This window comes from Patella vulgata, chromosome 6 (genome assembly GCF_932274485.2).
Source record: "Patella vulgata chromosome 6, xgPatVulg1.2, whole genome shotgun sequence".
Taxonomy (NCBI): domain Eukaryota; kingdom Metazoa; phylum Mollusca; class Gastropoda; family Patellidae; genus Patella; species Patella vulgata.
The window spans coordinates 71,834,252-71,856,447 of record NC_065884.2 but is presented as its reverse complement, the minus strand read 5'-3'; the positions used below and the strand labels follow the sequence as shown (position 1 = coordinate 71,856,447).

The window sequence follows — 22,196 nt, the reverse complement described above, 5'->3', positions numbered from 1 at the left end:
TAATTGACTATTTATTTTCTAATTTTCACACATGATGGTGAAAAGGTTTGCACCCGCCTACACTTGATAACGGATATCACGTTCAACAGAGAAAGAGAGAGAGAGAGAGATGGGGTTAAATGTCCACTCGACACATACTAGGTCATTTCGGGACTAACATATGGTTGAATTTTATTTCCATAATTTGCTTGCGCGTAGGGGTCTTTGGCAGTGGAAGGATACCGGAGGACCCGGAGAAAACCCACGAGGTTGAACAGGCGACCCTACTCCTTGTCACGTACAACCGGGGAATCGAAACCACGCCAGTTGACTCAATGACAGACTTTATGCTACAGCGCGCACGTGCTAACCATTCAGCCATCCAACCCTCCTTCACAGTAATAACACAAAAGTTATTTTAAAATTTGTTACACTTTTCAAATTATTTATATTTAAAAGTTCTAAACATAAGCCAAATTAAACCGGCGATCCTACGAGACCCTAGTGGCTATCCCCAAAGAGTTTGCCTGAGTACTCTGCGAATGTCACAACCGCCACCCTCAATGGCTACAGATCACTAACAGCCGCATTGGTTTTAAATTTGTGTCAATGGCATTTACTAATTGAACCGGAAGCACAATGGGCGCGAGCCTCTGGAATAGAATGACTGTTTACTATTGGGCGACGTTTCAAGGCTTGATCAAGCAATGGTGAAGAGCAGAGAAGCCTATTTGAAACGCCGATCAGTAATCAACAGTAATTCTATTCCATCGGACCTACTAACCACGGACAAGAACCAACAAGGGCGGGATTTGTTTTTGTTGTTTTTGGTTTTGTCAATAGCTCTCAAATTATTGAAAAATATGGCCGACAAGGAAAGATATGTTATTAACGATTTAATGATTTTAGAAAAAAAATTTGACAAACTGAACAGTAGGGCCTTATTCGCTTTGACTACTCTACCTTTTCCCCCAATTGTCGTTGGTGTGAACGCTTTCTATCACAGATGGAGCCAGACGTCGTGCTGAGACTCCTGTATAGGGTTTATCATGAAAACCTTGAGATACACAAACTGGAAGTAGCATACACACAAACATATAACTATCTGCCGTATATTTCACCTTAACCAACATATGAACTCTCTTATCCTCCCGCTTCAAAATCATGAATATTCACCAAATCCGACAGAAAATGTATATTCTAACACTTTTCTTCAATTCTAGACCAAAAGAAAAGTCAACAGAAATGGCGACCTCAATGGGGTAAGGACCATGTGTCAACTTTAGGTCTTAGCTCCTTAGGTCTGCCAGAAATGGCGATCACAATGGGAAAAGGACCATGGTCTATTGTGTCCACATTAGGTCTTAGCTCTATAGGTCTGTCATTGAGTGAAGTGGCGTAGTTTCAATCCCATACTTGTACGTGACAAGGGTCGCTTGCCTAACCTCGTGGGTTTATCCCGTCATCCCCGCCCCTCCTTATTCACGCGAATTAATGAAATATAATTGTTAGTCCCGAAATTACCTAGTTTGTGTAGAGTGGACATTAAATCTCTCCCTCTCTCTCTCGATGTCTCTCTCCTCGGTGTGGTTAGGGTTGGTGTAATACTAACAAAGCAAAGATTAGTTCGTGGTTAAGGTTGGCTTACAGTAATCCTGTATCATAAATACTGTATCTACGAGGAATCTTTATTCATAAACTCTCTCTCTCTCTCTCTCTCACTCTCTCTCTCTCCCCCTTTCTCCCTCTGTGTCTCTCTCTGTTAAACAAACGAGTACAAATCAGTCAAACGTTTTTTTTGTTGTTTTGTTATAATCATTTAATTTTAAACATGTCGTAAAGCCCACCATTAAATCTATTTTCATAATAAAATGTAATTTAAAATAATTTTTCTCGAAAGGAAGTACATGAAACTTTTGCAATAATTTTCGAAATGGGTGCATTTTGTTTTTAACGACAACTGCTCGTAGGTCTGGCAGAATGAACGTTTATACCACTCTGTGAGCATGTCTTAATAAGATTATTACTAATTATCTCGCAGTGGGCGAGAGCTAGCGAGAAAAGGGAAAATGATATATACACTGATTAGAATGTATTAGAATCTCCGTAGGGGGTCACGTGATAAACATACTCGTTCTTCTTTCATTTTAATTTCCTGGTATGAAATTTGGCGTTTTCCCGCGAGTTCAAGGGTCACGAAATGAAACTGCATACGTTATGTAATGCGCAGACATGGCGTACACGCGGAGTAATTTCACACACCACCCATAGTCATCCAGAAGACGGTAGTTGGCATCAACGTAAGTACTTGTGCTTTAATTACAATTTTAATTTCGTTTCGGTTGATTTTTAATTTCAAGGACGCAGTTTTTATAATTAAAAGTAACTGGTATTAATAAAATGGTAAAATTGATTTTATAAATTTTTTAAGTACTTTTGGGATAATATTCTAGGAATCTGTGGGCAAACGAATTTTTTAGATGATTAATTTCTGTTTTCTATTAAAATTGTTTTAATTCGCTATAAACAGGCATTATGTGAGAGCAAAATCTGCCAATTGCAGGTCTTACTTTGGGTATTAATTAAATTAGTAATTAAATTTGTATTAACTTGACAAGACCATAATCAACTCTCGATGCCTTCGTATGGCTCCGATTTTAAGTAGATTAGAACGGTTTTAAGAGAGGAATGGGGTTTAACGTCCACTCGACACAAACTAGGTCATTTCGGGACTAAACAACGATTCGATTTTATTTCAATTATTTGCTTGCGAGTAGGGGTCTTTAGCAATGGGAGGAAACCGGAATACCCGAAGAAAACCCACGACGTTGGACAAGCGACCCTACTCCTTGTCACGTACAACCGGGGAATCGAAACCACGCCAGTTGAATCACTGACAGACCTTATGACATAACGCGCACGCGCTAACCTTTGGGCAATCCAACCCCACATTTTGTACGAAGGACAATGTGTTTTTGCAAGAAGGATGTTGAAAACGACTAGCAAGAAGTTCCTTGTTAGCCTTTCCAGACGCGCGATGGGCAGTATATAGATAATGACGTCACATTAAGTCACACACTACGTGAGCTTCTTATCAAACCCAAGGGCAGATAACTCGCGTTTTACTTTTTATTTCTAGCTATTAATATAACATTATTGGAAAAGAACAACACATATGGAAATTCGTCAAATGAAAAATGATAAAAAGCAACCCCCAAGAGAACCAAACCTTTGTAAACTTGTATAAGACAATATTTAGAGTCAACTTAAGGGGCAGACAACCGCGTATTGACTCTCATTTTCTGTTTATACTATTACTCGTGTTTCTATTCTTGTTTTATTTAATTCGATCCGTGAAATATAAGCGTTGTTGACAAGTGATGTTACATGAAACGTGGTGTGTAGTCACCGATGTTAGAAGTCTATATAAAAACCGTATCAAGCATCAAACCCATGTAGGAAAACAATCCAATGTTTGCTTAAGGTTGGTGTCCGTGGCTTTTAGAGAGGATAGCTGAACAGGCCAAATGAAATAATTTAACAGTGTCTGTTAATGGAAATCTTGGCCACATATTGAAACATGGTAAATGAAGACATTATAGTGCTGAGTTCATTCTAAATAAATTCTTGGACAACCATAAAATAAGAATGGGTCCTGCCACAATGACATACTATTACTACCGTACAAAAGTTGGTTAGTTAAGTGAACTCCTGGCCCCGAGTTCACAAAGCATTCTCAGATTTTAGTTAAGAATTTACTCAAAATTGTTCGTCTTATTTTAACTAAAAGGTAGCCCTTTATAAAACTTTTGTTCTTTTAATGTATCAAATGCATCAATAAGAAACTATGTGCAAAGTTGTTTTGTTTCTGGATCAAAGATGTAAACACTATGGTAACGAGGTAATCCTGTATCTACAAGGTAATCTCTATTCGTAAACACGACGTAATCCTGTATCTACGAGGTCGTCTTTATTCGTAAACACCGTGGTTACGACGTAATCCTGTATCTACGAGGTTATCTTTATTCGTAAACACCATGGTTACGACGTAATCCTGTATCTACCTGGTCATCTGTATTCGTAAACACCGTGGTTACGACGTAAGCCTGTATCTACGAGGTTATTTTTATTCGTAAACACTGTGGTTACGACGTAATCCTGTATCTACCTGGTTATCTGTATTCGTAAACACCATGGTTACGACGTAATCCTGTATCTACCTGGTCATCTGTATTCGTAAACACCGTGGTTACGACGTAAGCCTGTATCTACGAGGTTATCTTTATTCGTAAACACTGTGGTTACGACATAATCCTGTATCTACGTGGCTACTTTATTCGTAAACACTATGATTACGAATAACGCTGTCCAATTGTAAATACAACGAGCCTACTATTTGTAATTGTTTTGTTGTGGCCTTTCTGTACAATAAATGAACAGAGTAGAACACATGTGGTACGAATCGTATCTGATTGAGGTTTTCTACCAGAGGAAAACTGGGATGGCCTAACACGTGTTTTACACGGCGGATTGCGTTTCTTCCAAGCACCGATGACCTCGTCATGTTTTCTTATGTAGCGCAAATGTCGACCGTCTTCCCGAGAGAATAGTTGGCGATTTTTGTCCCGTTGTTCGTGCGATATTCTATCTTCAGGGTTAATTTCCACACATAATACTAGTAAGTGATTCGAGGCGTTGTGGCAACTAGATATATATAGTGAGAGTGAGTCGAGAAAACCTGGCGTGGAGATGTGTGTTGGCAAGACTCAAAACATGCGGTTTCTTTAGCTGCCGCTTTTATAGCGGTTTTTATCAGAACACAGGAGATGTTTCTCTAACTAGAATATATACTACTAAATAAAATGGAGGATTAAGATTTGAATTAAGCTTCTGTTTTGCGCAATTGTTCAATTGACCATCCATATAATACACAAATTTTAATAAAACTTTTTTTATCTACATTTTATTGTGTTCTCTTAGAATTCAATCATTTCATTTTTGTTGGTGATTTGATAAATATGGTAATATAGATGCAGCCCCCAAACAGAGAGAGAAATGGGGTTTAACATCCACTCGACACAAACTAGGTCATTTGCGACTAACACATGGTTCAATTTTATTTCAATAATTCGCTTGCGCGTAGGGGTTGTTAGCCGTGGGAGGAAAGCGGAGGACTCCGAGAGTTGTTCATTAATACAATATAATATTTGGTATTGCCTCATTTATTTAAAACATAGAAAGAGCATTTTATGTTAAATCTGAGTTATACATTGTTATAGTTTAGATTTGTGTTTCTCTATGATATTTAATTTATTATTAGGATAATCTACTCAGTTTAAAAATAAATATTCAAAAAATAAATATTGTTAACATCCTATTTTTAATCAGTTATCTAACTTAATCCAGGTCAGGTGCATTTCTCTATCTCACAAACGGTTGAAGATAGTGTACTCTGAACACATCAACCTGTAGTTGTACCTATTGTTAGATATAAACTTCTTTTTTTTTTTGGGGGGGGGGGGGGGTATTAGTTTTTGAGTTTCAATGGAGACTAATTTTGGTATAGATTAGTTATATTGTTATAAATTTATAAATATAATCACATAACGGAGTTATAACATAGTATACAAACCGTCACATTTGCGATCCTACATTGGCCGAGAAAGTTCATCGGGACTTTCCGGCGTGGTTTCCCCTTGTCAGTAGTGCAGTGCGGAGGGTTTCACAAGGGCAGTTGTCTAGTTGTTCGGATGGGACGAAAAAACAGAGGACCCGTGTATACATTGGCGTGTAAATTAATATACATAGTCAACAATTAGTAGGATTACAAGATGAGTTACTATGACGACAAATTATTCTGGCTTCTGTATATAGACTTATAGTCGCTTTAACATTATTTCAAGCAGCTTTCAGATTTATACGGAATTTGTCAATTTCAGATTTATACGGCATTTCTAAGTTTCAGATTTATACGGCATTTCCAAATTTCAGATTCAGATATATACGAGATTTTAAAATTTCAGATTTATACGGTATTCTAAGTTTCAGATTTGAACGGCATTTTCAGATTCAGATATATATACGGCAGTTTGTAATTTCAGATTTATACGGCATTTTTAAGTTTCAGATTTATACGGCATTTTTAAGTTTCAGATTCAGATTTGTATGGGATATACAAATGTCAGACTCAGATTTATACAGCACTCTCAAATTTCAGATTGATACCGCATTTTCAAATTTCAGATTTATACGCCATTATCTAATCAACACGGTTGTCCATGGTAAAGGTGACTTTCTTCAGAGACCCATCTATTGAATAAACATTACATATCAAGACATGGAAATGTGTGTAGAGGATGAATTTAGACGGTAACGGTTCTATTTATTTACATACTTACCGATACAGATCACGAGATATGTAACGTTTTAATTCTATTTCTCAAAACATCATATTCATTTCTATTTATTTATACAGAGGCTCGAGGTTTCTACCATAAATCTGCCATGAAGCTGAGAAACCGCTAGCTATGACGAGAAGGCGTCCAGAATAAGATCCTCCTTGGTCGGTACAAAGGCATTCCTCGCAAGAGTTGCCGAATACGAAACTATGTTCAAACGTATTGGAATCCGTATCTTGTAGCGCTGAAAACGTCTCACAGGCTTTCGCCAACTTCGGCTGACTTAATCTAATTTTATAAGTCTAAACAAGCGTCGATTAGCAAACAGTCGAGAACACTTACAAGTTAATTCAAAGTTGCTGTCAAACTCTCGAGTTATGTGACAAATGAGACGGTTTAATCTATGGGTTATGCTTATAGGCAATAATATTTATTATAATGTTACAACCGTCATATAAATGATAAAACGTGTTAGATATTAATATATACTAGGGGGGATGATATTAGTATGATATATTACAGCGGAAAGTGTAAGCTACTATTACCCCCTCCGCTCTCCCCTTTTTATAAAAGAGAAATCAAGCACAAAATTCGAAAAATAAACATGGCATAATTTTAAAAACATAGTGGTTATGACATTAAATTTATTTTCATACGTAAAAAAAATATATTATGTATAATATATAATTTATACATTTCAACTGCCCCGGTTTGTAAAATGAACATTTTCTTTCTTTTTTCGTCTGTTTGTATTTTGATGTGTATTTTGATGTGTATATTGTGTTGTGTGTATTTCGGCTTTGTGTATTGTGTTGTATGTATTTTGATGTGTATTTCGGTTGTGTATATTGTGTTATGTGTATTTAGATGTGTATTTTCATTGTGTGCATTTTTATGTGTCTTTTGGCTGTATGTATTGGCTGTATAATTCGTCGGTTCGCGAGAAACATTTTATTGTGTTGCATGGGAAAACAAATATAAATACACCAATTGATAAATATAGATAATTCCGGTTGCATAATTTACTGATAGGAATACACTCAGTCATATATGTAGGACTCCCGAACGTGTCATAGGGATGGACACACAATTTCAAAAAGGATTATTTTCAAGATAATTACCAACAGAATAAGATTTCTTTTTTGGTGTTGATTACGTCACAGTTCTCGGACATCAACCATCTCACCTCAATATTTGAATGACGCCCCCACCCCCGCACCCCCAAGCAACAAACAATAGAAATAAGCCATAGAAAACAATTATCTTTTGTACCCCATGGACAACGGCAAAGAAATATTTTACATGTTTTGTCAATGAATACGGAAATGGCCCCTATTCCAAGACATATTCGTACCAATACTTGAAATATATTAAAACATAATATAAAATGTTGACCTATTAACCAGACATTCGTTTTATTCTCCTTTACGTCATAGGTCTCGAATATCAAAACATAACATTGGTCTTGTTCGGTGATATTTGCCTTATGATATCTTTTATCACAAACGAAATGTCTGCACTCTTCAATATGGCAGTCAGTCGGGGTATATTTTCTTTCACTATTTACTTTTTTTCAATTGTTGAAAAAGAGGGATATTCTCTTAACGTAAGAGCTAGCACTCAGTTATTGGTGATCCCCGGTGACCTCTAGAGGTTAAAGGTCATTTTCTAAAACACAAGTTGATTAAGGAATAACAGAAAGTGGGCGGTTAGATAAATACAGTAGGAGAAGTTGGCTGACAAAACATTGATATGGAAGGAGAAAATCGGTGAAGATATCCCGATTCATTCAGTTCGTGGAAAGTACGAAACTTTATAATGTACGAAACTAAACGAGGGTAGCTCCGTGTAAAAGTTGTTGGCCCTTCTTTATAATTATTATAAAACGACGTTGGAGTTTCGGGGCCCCTTTCAAAGCCATTTTCACAGGGACATAAACAGAGAAATTACAATTACATAAGTTTAAAATGGCATTTATCCGAAAGAGTCCCTATTTAGGCAGGCCCAATGCAAATGATCTGACAATAAAAAGAAAGAAACAAAAATGATGTTTAACGTCCACTCCAAAGAAACAAGGTTATATCGACTATTGTAGTTATTTCATTAATTCAAACCCGCTTTGCGGTCCAAGGGACAACCCGCGATTGCAATTTGTAGAAAAGAAACAATCTTTTGGCTTAAGCTATCACTTGTTGTCGCTTTTCTCCTTCCATTTACATATTTTTTTCTGCATTCTAAAGGGAGTCGGCGCGGTTATTTATTCTCTATTTAGACCACTGAGATGCCATCTTTTATTCGGGTTGGGAAATCCATATTGTTTTTAATATTTGTTGAAACGTTTTTATAGTAACCCGAATCCTAATGGTCGGTGTGTGTGTGTGATGACAATATTTGACAACAACCATGTCAAACCTCCCCTTTCTTTAACCAATTCCATCGTACCCACTGACCTCGACTAGAATCCGATAGTCACCTATCTTCTGAACGTTATTAGAAACATATTTCTTAAGTCTTAAATTTTATTTACATATATAGGCGTACATTGTATTAGATATTGTTGATTCGAGGATTAAAATAATAATATTTCGTTTCGTCGACCACCAGACATCAGGCCATTCCATATTTTTGTTCAACCCTTATTAAAACGAACTCCGATAGCATCGTACTTATGTCGATGTTTTGTGCCTTGACTTTCTCGTTTTATGTTTCGTTCAAAAGGTTTCCATGTCTAGTCCCTCGTCTGAATTTTTACTTACGTACATTCTTATAATAAAGGTAACGTTATGTTCATAACCACCAAGAAAAATATGGGATGAAAAAAAGTTCATATTTTTTTTACCTCAGAAATAATATTATCAAAAAACATTAAACGCTCAGCAATATTCTCCATCAAAATTCTTTTGTCTTTAAGAAAATTGAAATGAGAATCTTTATTTGTTTTAAATAGAAAGTCGTCTAATTTTAATTTGCTGCGGGGTAATAGTCTGACAGTTCTGCACCTAATAAATCGCCATTTTGTTTTCCACGGCTTTTAGGATTATTCATCACAAGGAGCAATGTCCATGTTAGCGAAAAATACGTGTAGGCTACCAACAGAACATTTGATGTCAATACCCATTGATTTGAGAATCTGCCACAGGACGGAGGGCCTGACAAGAACTGTCTAGTCGTTCGGGTGGGACGAAAAAACCGAGGTCCCGTGTACACATTGGCGTGCAGGTAAAAGATCCCTTGACAGTTGGAAGAAGATATAAGAGTAGGCCGTAGTGCAGCTGTCCGGGCAAAATTTCCCTCATAGCACACTGTATGGCGTATGCCCGTCTTCATTAGCCCAGTCGGGGGAGAACAATAGGACGTTGAACCCCCTTTCATTTAATTTGTTTGAGAATCTGCCATACATGGATGTAGTCCATTATGTGAGTATAAATACCGCGATAAAGTTGATGGATGTCTACTGGACATTTTATTGTGAATAAAACCACATTTTTACAAATGTCCTACCGTTTGTTTCAAATACAAACATTCACTCAGTTTCAATTCGTAAAATATCTATGGACAACAACGGAGTTAGGTATCCGAGGACACCTAAATATGAAGGTCTATTTTTGTTTTAAAAAAAACAACAAATAAATAGACCCTGATCTTAACAAGAGGTAGGCCTTATTAACGACAATAGCCAATATCCATGGTGATTTTAGTTAAACCAACCATGGGTGTTTTCTTCTAAAAAAAACAAATCTAAAAGAATTTCAAAATCATGGTTTTAATATAATCAGGAATATTAGTTACAATGGATAGAATCAATGGCGGGTTTCGTTTATCAGGGAAGTTCTTAAAGGGACATTATGGGAGATTAGATAACGAGTTGATAGAATATAGAATATGCTGAAAATTTCAAATTGCTCCACTCTAAACGGAGATATTAGCTTTTGAATTTTAGGCTAGCCTTGATACTCAATTCGGTACGATAAAAACATGGTCTCCATTTCCCATTTTTTATTTAATCATCAATGAGCGTTGAGCAGCAGATCGGATTCAAAACCAGTGAAAATCGGACACATAAGATGCCATCGAGAGTTGATTATGGTCTTGTCATGTTAATAAATGTCTAATTAACAGTTTATATAACATTTCAGGCGTAAAAAAAAAGACCTGCAATGGGTAGATTTAGCTCCTGCATAATGTATGTTTAAACAAATGTTTTCATGTGAGAAAAAAAAACAACTAATAGATATTTTAACGAGCACAAGAGTTTGGTTCCCATTTTTCTCAAAATGTGTGTGGGTCTATAAACCATGGGGGACAATATCCATGGTGATGTTTTTATTAACGGTGGACATCTGAATAGGAAGTTCTTAAACCAACCATTGATGTTATGTTTCGAATAACACTAACAAATATTGTAATAATTCATTCATTGAAGTCGGGATGTATACACTCACCGTACATTTCCCTTCATACAAAAAAATAATCATAATATGTTTTGATTCATACAAGCATGGTGGCCATAATATAAAAATCGTTACTATGGCAACACATGTGTTTTTAAAATGTCGATTTTCAATTTCATCCATTTTCCGTTTTTCCTTTTTCTCATCAAAAAGTTCAAACAAAAGGTAGCCCGTGCTGTAAGGAAACAATAATGTTTTAAATGAGCTTCCCCCCTAAAAAACACAGAGATCAGTGAATGGTTTCCACTTGAAAATTCTCCCTTCACACATACGAGAGCGATTCAAGTGCCGTTAACTCTAGAATAACAAGTAACTATAGAAACACAATGTTGTCATTAGGGTTGTTAATCTAAAACAGATCCTTAATAGGGGAACAAATTTCTAGCGTTTTACCTACATCTACTTTCTATAGTATACCATGTATATATATATTAGCCTACCTACATTACAACGTATTTTTCTTTATTTAATACTGCTTTGTTATGGCTATGAATACGAGAGGGAGATAGAGAGAGAGGGAGAGAGAGAAAGAGAGAGAGAGAGAGAGAGAGAGAGAGAGGGTTTAACGTCCACTCGACATAAATAAACTGGGTCATTTCGGGACTAACACACGATTTCATTAATTCGCTTGCGAGAAGGGGTCTTTAGAGGGAGAGGGAGGGAGAAAGAGAGAGATGGGGGGGGGGGGGGGGTAACGTTCAATCGACATAAGGTTATGAATACACCAAGTACTATGTAATTAAAGGATTTCTTTAAATCTATGAAACCACCATAAAGATATTTACCCTTGATGAACGGTGACAGTCATTAGGTTTCTATATTTACATAAAATATTTAAATCTTTACACGGGAAACGATTTGAATCTCTTATTGGTCGTTAAAATTGTTAACAAGGTACAAAATGTCATGCATCCTTAAGGTATTAATATTACCCCCACCCCCACCCCCACCCAAACCCCCATCCCCATCACAATCTCCTGTCACCTCTTTAAAAAAAAACAAATAAAAAATATCATCTGAAATCAGTCCACTAGAAGAGTTTAATGGGAATCGTATCCTTTCCTGAACGCACCAAAATTTTATGTTGTTTTTTCCCTTTTGACCGTATTTTGAATCTCAAAAATCTACCAAAACTGAAATTTCTAAAAACAGAAAATTGTCAATATTGAAAAAAATTATATTATAATAATATTTTTATTTTTAACAATAAACACAACCCTGTAGCCTATGCACATCCTATATATATTAATATTAGGCCTATCCTAAAATTAGTTTACACAAATATTTTGTCCTTTATTCGAAAATATGGAGACTCTAGCCTCATAAAAATATCTAAATTTCTATACCGATCCTTATTATTTTTTAATGGCGTTTTTTGTCGGATTGAATTCAATGTTGAGATATTTTATCTTTTAGATTTATATTTAATAGATGTCTGCACGTGTATTTCGTGTCGTGTACAATATTGTATATTTGGTTTTGGAGATTTAATGTGAATGAAACTGGATGAAAAAGGACATACACACAGCTTGTGAAAACGAGAACACGTGTTCTTCATTTAAAATCCTAGTTACACACGTGTTAACTAAAGCTACGAGAAACCTTTGTAGAAACTAAAAGCATCTCAAAAGCAATTTTATTATACCTTCAAATTTATTAGGTTGGTCATTTTCGTTTCGGTTCATTTTATTTGATCTTGGAATAAATTTGAGTATGCAGCATCAATTATAATTTCGTTTTATTTTAAAGTGAATTTTAGATATTTTACTGATCTGAAATAAAATGGAGTCAGCGCCCTGCTGTTATGTGCCGGTTGGGCTAATGAAGACGGAACCGTTTTACTAAAGTCGTGTATAAACTTCATATTTTAGTGTTTTAGTATTTAGTAAAAATCAATTTTAGACATTTTACTTATATGGTGTAAGACTTCAACTATAGCAAAGTATGCAACATATATTCGTTTTGCTTCATTTTAAAAATGAATTTTAGATATTTCACTAATGTAGTGTAAAACTTCAACTATAGCAATTATTATTCGTTTCGCTTCATTTTAAAAATTAATTTTATATATTTTACTAATGTAGTGTAAGACTTCGACTATAGCAATGTATACAACATATTATTCGTTTCATTTCATTTTTAAAATGAAATTTAGATATTTTAGTAATGCCGTGTATAAATTTCAACTAGTATGGGAGAGAGAGAGAGTACGTGTGTACGTGGTGTGTACGTAAAAGAATCCTTGACAGTTAAACATCGATATAAATGTTCTGCCCTGACTGAGCTAATAACAGTGGGCCATAGCGCTGCAAAATGTCCCTCGTGGCGCACTGTATGGCGTACGCTCGTTTTACCTAAAGCCCGGTAGAGAGAGAGAGAGAGAGAGAGAGAGGGTGGGGGTGGGGTAACCTCCACTCACACACATTTCGGGACTAACATATGTTTCAATTTTATTTCAATAATTCGCTTGCGCGGAGGGTTCTTTAGCAGTGGGAGAAAGACGGAGGACACGGAGAAAACCCACGAGGTTGGATAGGCGACTCAATGACACACCATATGATACAGCGTGACGTGCTAATTATTCTGTCATCTACCCATAGTCCAATATAGGTGCAGACAACTGCGACGTTAAACCCCATTTCATTTTACGCTCGTATCATCTATAGCCTAGTATAGGTGCAGAAAACTTGGACGTTAAACCCCATCTAATTTCATTTTATTTCACAAACATTACCTGTTGCCTAACACGTGGCATATTCAAAAATTACCTGTTGAATAACACGTGGCTGATAGTCACTAGGGAATAGAACAATAGTCAAATATGTAACCAAAAAATAAATAACTGAAATTTGTTTTAAAAAGTACCCCCCAAATTTTAAATATCCCCAACAGGATAACTACCAGTTTGTTTACGTGTAATAGGTGACCAACATTACGGAAGCCGAACGGTCTCCTCGAAAACAGCGATTTCCCTAATTGAGGTGAACAAAGGCAAAAGAAAATATTTTAATGGCCACTATATCGTAACGTAAGTAACAGTTCGGCGAACTTCAAATTGAAAAAATAAACTTTGACATTAAATCTGATTCAGAAAATCTGTGCGAATAACTGGAAAAAATTTACCTAACTTTTTAAAAAAAAAACTTCCAAAAAATCGAGATTTTGATTGTTTTAAAATGTGTAATACTATCGTTTAAGGTCTACTATGGTGCCCCGATGAGGAAACTGTGCGAAGTAAGTAAATAGAGAGTCAACTTGAAACATGACCATTTAGTTAAATCTGACATGCTGACACGTTTTTTACAACCTTAACTTATTTTCCTCTGGTTTTATCAAAAAAGGAAATTTTGTTTTAGTTAAAAAAAAAAAAGAAAAATGTATTGCTATTGTTTGGTAGGTAGGGTCTAACATATAATTCATATTTATTGTTTCTTCTTTCCCAAAATTGATTCGCCTAATATTCTTGATTTTATCACAAATTTAATTGTGAGAAAAAACTGCGTTTGAATTAAGCTTACATTTTACTTGTTGTTATTGTTTAGCCTTTGTTTTATAAAACCAAATCCTGTAATATTATTGGGGTGTTCTCACTTTCCCAGCAGCTATTGTTTTCCAGGTAAAATCATTGGACCAGTACTAATTAGGGTAACAATGGTGTTAAAACTATAGTCTTTTTCATATCAATATCAAACACTTTACATAAAAGTTATTTTATTAACAAATTTAGCATGTACCTATATAATTAAAACAGAGTATAACTCACTAATCTATAACTAATCCCTAATCCGCTTAATTAGTAGGGTTAATCTGCTGGGAAAGTGAGAACAAACCATATTATTACCGAACGTTCTTATAATTTCTATTTAAAATATAAGTTTTTGTTGGGTAGGAAATATTATTTTTATTCTCGTTATTATTAGTTGGTACTTTTTAAAAATGACACCAAGAAACACAAAAGATAAAAATGGTAAAAACAGGGTATTGTTATTTATTTGAAATCAAAAATTAGTTGTTTTTTTTTTTAGAAAATTAATTTATATAATATTCTTATCACAGAAAAAAGAAAGAAAGGTTCTTTTACTTATGTTTATATGTAATATTCCATTTAATTTGATTTACTGGCGAATTTTCCAAAATTAATTCAACATAATGTATACTTTATTTTAACAATGAAAACATTTAGATATTAACAACCTGACTGTTCTCGTTGCTGGACAAGAAAGTTCTTTGGGATTTTCCGGCGTGGTCCCTCTGTTTCAGTGGTGCTGCAGGGCCGCGGGCCTGACAAGGGACAACGTATAGTCTTTCGGATGGGACGAAAACACCGAAGTCCAGTGTACACATTGACGTGCACGTAAAAGATCCCTTTACAGTTGGAATTCGATATAAGAGTAGACCGTAGCGCCGCTGTTCGGGCTAAATTTCCATCATAGCACACTGTGTGGCGTATGCCCGTCTTCATTCGCCCAGTATAGGAGCAGAACAGTAGGACGTTAAACCCCATTTCATTTCATTTCTACCAAATATATTTCTAAAATGTTTATTGTAAGAAGAAACTAAATTGGATAAATGCGACAATTATAAATTTATATGAATTCTAGATTTAGTTCAAAATTTATAATAATTTATATTATGTGCATTATTTATAAACCGATATTCAATTTTTATCAGTAAATTTATAACCGATTAACAAAAGTTTTAACAAATATAGAGGACTTATAACCTATTCAAAGAAGTTTTATAAAATATACTAGAATTATAAGCCAATAAAAAGAAGTTTTGCAAAATATAGTCCAAATATAACCAATGAATGAATTGTTACATAATATAGGTCGGCCCCTATACCCAATTAAATAACATATTATTACAAAATATAGTAGAATTATAAGCAATCAATTAAATGAATTTTTACGAAATATAAGAATTATGATAAATTAAAAGAATAGTAGAATTGTATTCAATTAAATGAAGTTCTACGAAATATAAGAATGATAATAAATTAAAAGGAATTTTATAAAATATGTCATAACCAATTCAAAGAAGTTTTACAAAATATATTAGAATTATAACCAATTAAAAGACATGTAACATAATATAGTAGAACCGGATATATTCAAATAATGATAAAAAAAAAATATGTTTTTATGTTTAAAAACGTTTCCTAGACTAAAACATAAAATATTATTTTTCTTTCTTTTTTTTAAATTTCATCGTTTAATTTGACTAGCTGGACCCCAAAGTTTCATTTTCTTACGATATAACACCTTATTTGTTCCCGTCAAAGATCCCTTGGCAGTCGAAATTTAAAGAAGAGGGAGTGTTTCCTACGAATTTCACGTGTGACTACAGACAACAAAAATATAACCAGACGTACGTCTCGGACTGGCCAATGAATCAAACAATAAATACCTTTATTGGTGGAAGAATTTTCTTTAAAAGTTACAAAAAATACGGAAAGAAAGGTGTCGATAAAGCAATATTCGGTAGCCAAAATTCAGTGAGGCCGCTGTCGGAGCAAAATGCCCCTCTTAGAGCATTGCTAGGATGTTAAACCCCTTTTCATTTCATTCCATATATAATAAGCTTACTGCTATATTACCCCGGTGTCTCAGAAGGTTGCCCGAGAAAGTTTCTTCATATTTTCGGGCGTAATTTCGACCTTAAGTGGTGTAGGACGGAGTAAGTGGCAATGAATCGCGTGTAATCCCTCGAAAGGAACGAAAAAACGATGTCTATGACAGTTGGAAATCGAAATAAGTGTACGTCGATGGGCCACTGCCCGGGCAAAATTCTCTTCATGACATGTATACTCGTCTTCATTATCCCGGTCGGTGCAGACAATAGGACGCTAAATCCCGTTCTATTTGCTCGATGGGCCACTGCCTGGGCAAAATTTCCCTCATGACACATTGAAAGGCTTATATACTCGTCTTCATTAGCCCGGTGGGTGCAGAAACTAGGACGTTAAACCCCGTTCTATTTAATTTAATTATATATGGTATATATACAGTTTAATATATAACACAAACTTTCTGATTAAACTGTTATTCTATTAAAACCCTGCTAATATTTAATCAAAGTTCTCAAATAAATCTAACATCAAACTTAATTACAAAATATTTTGAAAAGCCCTGAAATATTATCAAACTGCATGAAACATAAAACTATATATAATGTAATCTAATTTATTTTTTTGAAAAAATGAATAAAAATAAAAAAAAAACGTCCATATCTGAAATCCTGGTATGTACTTACTGCAAGATATATGTACATCTTAAAAGAAAGAATTTGTGGACATTATCAGAAAATAAATTAGAATACGTAATCGCCGTAGGAAGCGTGGATTTCAGCCGTGATGAAAGGACCCACTAAGCATAGGGTAGGAAAAAAATTTAGTTTTTAACGGCGCTAATGTTCTTTAGCGCTGTACTCACAACATATGTCTCTTCAGGAGGTAGCGAAAACTTAATCGAAATAGACATTTTTGAAGATAGTGTAACCGAACCAAATTTTAAAGCGCTTTGATGTTAATGGAATATAATTAACGAAGACAAATTTATAAAATCTATCTTCTTAAAATTATGTATGTAGCAGTCTAGATCGTGAGAATCGCTTGTAGCCTTGTAGATAGGCCCCGTGTTAGTCCAGTGTCCTACTGTTTTATCTCCTAATCATTCGATAATATAGAACCTTGGTATAAAAACAGTACATTAACCTGATCTAAACATATATTATATAATATACATGTACTCAATACACTCACAGACAGACAGAGAGAGAGAGAGAGAGAGAGAGGGGGGGGGGGAGGGGGTAACGTCGCTTGTCACTAACTAGTAATAAAGAAGTACTCAACACGAAGAGAGAGAGAGAGAGAGAGAGATGTCTCATAATTAAGTGGGAGAGAGAGAGAGAGTAGTAATGATAAGTAAAACGAGAGGGGTCACATGTTCCTTAATCCCTTTCAATTTATGAATAAAATATTGTTTGTTTAAAAACAAACTGTCCACAAGAACAGAAGGGAGTAGAGATAAGAGAACGTGAGGTATACACCCTTCCCAAGTTAAACCTTTTACTAAAACACGATACGAGTTGTTATGCAACATGAACACACTCAACACAGCCAGGGCATTACATACACAAGTACACAATAACTTGTAGGTTTGACAGAACCTATCTCGAAATGGATGGCACCAGAAACTAATCATCTCATCATCTTTTAATTGTGACGTCAAATCCCGTCAATCGATGAGCAATTATTCAAAGACCAGGCATGACAAGTTTCTTGTCGATCGTACATGATCTGGTACGAGGAACAACAACAGCAACAACAGCAACAACAACAACAACAGCAGCAAGAGCAAGAGCAACAACAGCAGCAGCAGCAGCAACCACAACGGCAACAGCACCGACAACAGCAACAAGATGATTAGCGCTTGGGAGCCCAGTCATTCACGTGGAAAAACAGTTCAACCGTGTAAATTTTGTCGTACCCTTAAAAGAGAACCTCTGACATGATATTCGGAAATGCTAGTGCCCAGATAATAGTAAACCTTTTGTATTAACACCCCCACCCCTTTAGTATTAACACCCCTACCCCCTTGTATTATATATGTAACAAAACCTAGATTACTCTCATCTAAAGAAACGGAAAGAGTAAGCATACGTATTTCTTTGGCACGACCCCCGCCTCTACTTTCAGTTTAGTCGGACCACCGTTTGTCCACCACTCACGATAGGAAAATAACAGAATGTAAACCAACAATCCACAAGTAATATTATTTGTATTTATACGAGTAAATTCCTATATGTTATAGTTTCCAGCAGCCACTTTATAGCATACCTTAGGGACGGGTGAATATTTTCTCTATCTAATGTAGCTATATTTCTACTTATACCTACTCTAAACCTATACCATCTCAACGACTACCAGATCCATAAAAACAGTTGATACACGGATCGAGCAGATATAGACTAAACCTGATCTCTTACCTTGACTAGTGAGCCGCGTTATAATAAGATCTTTTATTCTGAATTCATTCAGATTACGCCGCTGGTGCGAGGACGGTGAGTCACGTTACAATTAATACATTTTACGCAACACACATTACGGCATATTTTATAGGGAACTGATACTTGGACCCTGTGATATGCAAATCACAGCCCTACCCCAATAGCAATAGCACCATTTTTTATCCAGGAAATAAACGGTTCAGAAGAAAGAGAGAAGCATTCTTCACATAGAGAACTATCTACTCTTCTTTGAGAATAGATCTCTGCCGTAAATAGCCGCCATATTCAACAATTAGTGTACTGCGGTCCTACTCCGGTTCACATCTGTTATACACCAAAAGACAAATTAAACCTTTTCAATTTTCTTAAATGAAAGCAGAGTATATACGTCTCAAAATTCATGAAGTATACTTAGTGTTTTCGACAAAAACCGTCGACTTAGGAATTAAAATGTCGGTCAATTAGCTTAGGGTCTATTCTCAAGCGAGGCTAATTATAGATAGATAGCCTAAGTTTAGTATGGGAGAGACGAAGATAATAGACCGGAAGATAATAATAAACTGTTTGGTAAAATACATTTTAAAACCCTAAAAAAAAACCTATCAAATCTTCAATTGGTTCCCGGGGACTGTTTCCATAATATATTTTATAAACTGATGCAATGAAAACTTATATTTTAAAACTCTTTCCATTTCATTTAGATTTCGTAAGACAACAAACAACCCTATATCAAATCTTCAAGGAATATTGGTCGTCAGACTCGCTATTAGCTTATACGGTGGAAACTTATTCGCTGATAAAGACTAAGATCTACCTTATTCTGTTTTATAAACCTTTAACAAAAAATCTCTTTGATCTATGGCCGGAATAACTTGCGGTCTGAAAGTGGGGGACCGCTTTGAATTTCTTTAGGAGAATTTGGGGTTATTCTTCTGAAAGTTTTTCTTTAAATCTGTAACGGGTTATTCTTCCAGAGTAGGTTTTTTTTTCCATAAGAAAACATGATATAAGGTTTTTTCTGGGATATTCTCATTTTACATACATGTAAACATAGCCAGTTTATAAGCAAGATAAAGTCCTCGACTTCGGTTATGCCGGGGAAGAAAGACTTTAAAAAAAAACTGTCAACCTGGGTTTTTGTTTTCCTCGGGTTATTTTCTTCAGTCTTTCTTTCCCCAGCATAACCTCAGTCTCATGCTTTATCCTACACATAATGTTTGATCAAACCAAACCGTGACCGTTGACACGAATAAGTAAAAACGTCAATTATTATTAAAATGAATCCGATAAAAATCAATTTGAATTTTTAATTTCATACCACCCTTGGACTATGGTCCTAAAACTGAAGTTTTAATCAACGCATGTGTTTAACAGTACGAACACCGTGTCCACATCTGTTCCCGCCCCCCTGGAGTGGGCGCTAATCAGATACACGTGTTTTCGTGTTTCATCCGTGTTTATAGTCTAACTAGGTATACACTGGACATTGCCCCTACCGTGGAACTTAGTGCGTGGGATCCCGTACAGTTATTACTACACATGCACGTGTGAGAAATATGCATTTTCTTGCCGCTAAGAAGCCAATCTTAAACAGGTTGGGTTTAATTTTTCTCGAAATTAAATTCTGATATCATCAAAGAAGATCGCGAGAAAAATAATTCGATCAATACGTGCAAGTTTAGAAGTACTAATTGAAAATTGTAAATTGTTTCCTAATACATTGGATTTCCAGGGTGAGATGTAGAATTATGTTCATAGCTGTTAGACCTTCTGTGCTGAATTATCTGAGAAAATACTGAAAAGTGTTGCGTACTATATGTACTAGGAGCCGACCATGACGTCATCGCCGCCATATTGTAATTGTGGCGTCATTTTAAACATAGAAAATCAACCGATGCGCAATTGTCCAAAGTGCTAACGTGCTAATTTCCATGGAGCCTTAGGCTTTTCTTACAGGGCGTCGGTCCCATGAAAAACAAGAATAAACCGAGTACCAAGTGTATGGAAACAGTTTATGGTTCAAAACGTACGTCACACTAAACTTACACTGTCTGTCCACAACTAGCTCTGCCTAAAAACAGACACTAAGCTAGTTGACCGACATTTTAAGTCCTAAATCGACGATTTTAGTCAAAAACACGAAGTTTATTTCAAGAATTTTGAGAAGTATATATTCTACTTTCATTTAATAAAATTTAAAGGGTTTAATTAGTTGTTTAATTTAAAGGGTTTAATTAGTTGTTTAATTTAAAGGGTTTAATTAGTTGTTTAATTTAAAGGGTTTAATTAGTTGTTTAATTTAAAGGGTTTAATTAGTTGTTTTGTGTACAACAGATGTGAACTGGAGAAGGGACGCAGCACAAAACAGTACACTAAGTTTTGGATATGGCGGTCATTTAGGACAGAGATATATTCTCTAAGTATGGAGTAGATGGATATCTGTGTGCAGTATGTATAAAATCGTAATTGGTGGCCAAATGAAAAGAAAAATATTATGGATTGTTACTGACCTGTACTCTAGCCTCTGTTAAATTACACCTTAGCGCGAGCTGTTCACGTGCATAGACATCGGGATAATGGGTTTTCTGAAATACTCTCTCCATTTCTTCTAATTGGAAACTTGTAAATGTTGTTCGATTTCGGCGCTTTTTTCTCTTAGCGTCCAAGTCATCCTCTGATAAACTTTTATCGTCACCACCCTTTTCTGTGTCACTTGACTCACATTTTAAATCATCCCGGTCACCCGACATGTTGTCTAGTTTTAAACTATCACCGTCACCATTTAATAAACTCTTCGAATCAGACGAATCATCCATATCTACAAATAAAATACAACAGGACGTCAGATACATAACTATGGCCACGCCCAATTGTTTTCTGGGCGATGTTTCCGGGAACGCTATTCCAGGAGGCACTTTCATTCAGAGGGATGTTTTCTGAAAGTTTATTGTGGAAACGTTTATGGAAGTCAATCTGATTAAAACACAGATCCTATTTCGTTTCGTTTCATATAGTTCAAAATTTGGTTTTGCTTGTTTTTACTACACTGGGATCTGGATGATGTGAGAGATTAACCAATGAAACGGTCAGTTACGACGAGTATTTGGCGTGAGGTACAAGAAACTGTGGGTAACCCATTAGACACATCAACGCTGATTGGTTATTCAAATGTCTGACGTCATAGTCAAAAGCTGCAGAGGAGAGAGAGAGAGAGAGAGAGAGAGAGAGAGAGAGATGGGGTCAATTTTATTTCAATAATATGCTTTAGCAGTGGGAGGCAACCCGAGAACCCAGAGAAATCCCACGAGGTTAGACAAGCGGCCCTTGTCACGTACAAGCGGGAAATCACAATCACGCC

General features: G+C 35.6%; 1 protein-coding gene across 1 annotated transcript in view; it reads right to left on the bottom strand.

The window, feature by feature from the left end:
• LOC126825219 (ALX homeobox protein 1) overlaps nucleotides 1–21,588 on the bottom strand; it is a 39,574-nt gene extending 17,986 nt beyond the window's left edge. The window contains exons 1-2 of the mRNA XM_056101981.1: nucleotides 21,355–21,588; nucleotides 5,446–5,457 (exon numbers count right to left, since the gene is read on the bottom strand). Coding sequence (XP_055957956.1) covers nucleotides 5,446–5,457; nucleotides 21,355–21,588 — 246 coding nt within the window. The remainder of the gene's footprint in view (nucleotides 1–5,445; nucleotides 5,458–21,354) is intronic.
• Nucleotides 21,589–22,196: the final 608 nt, after the last annotated feature.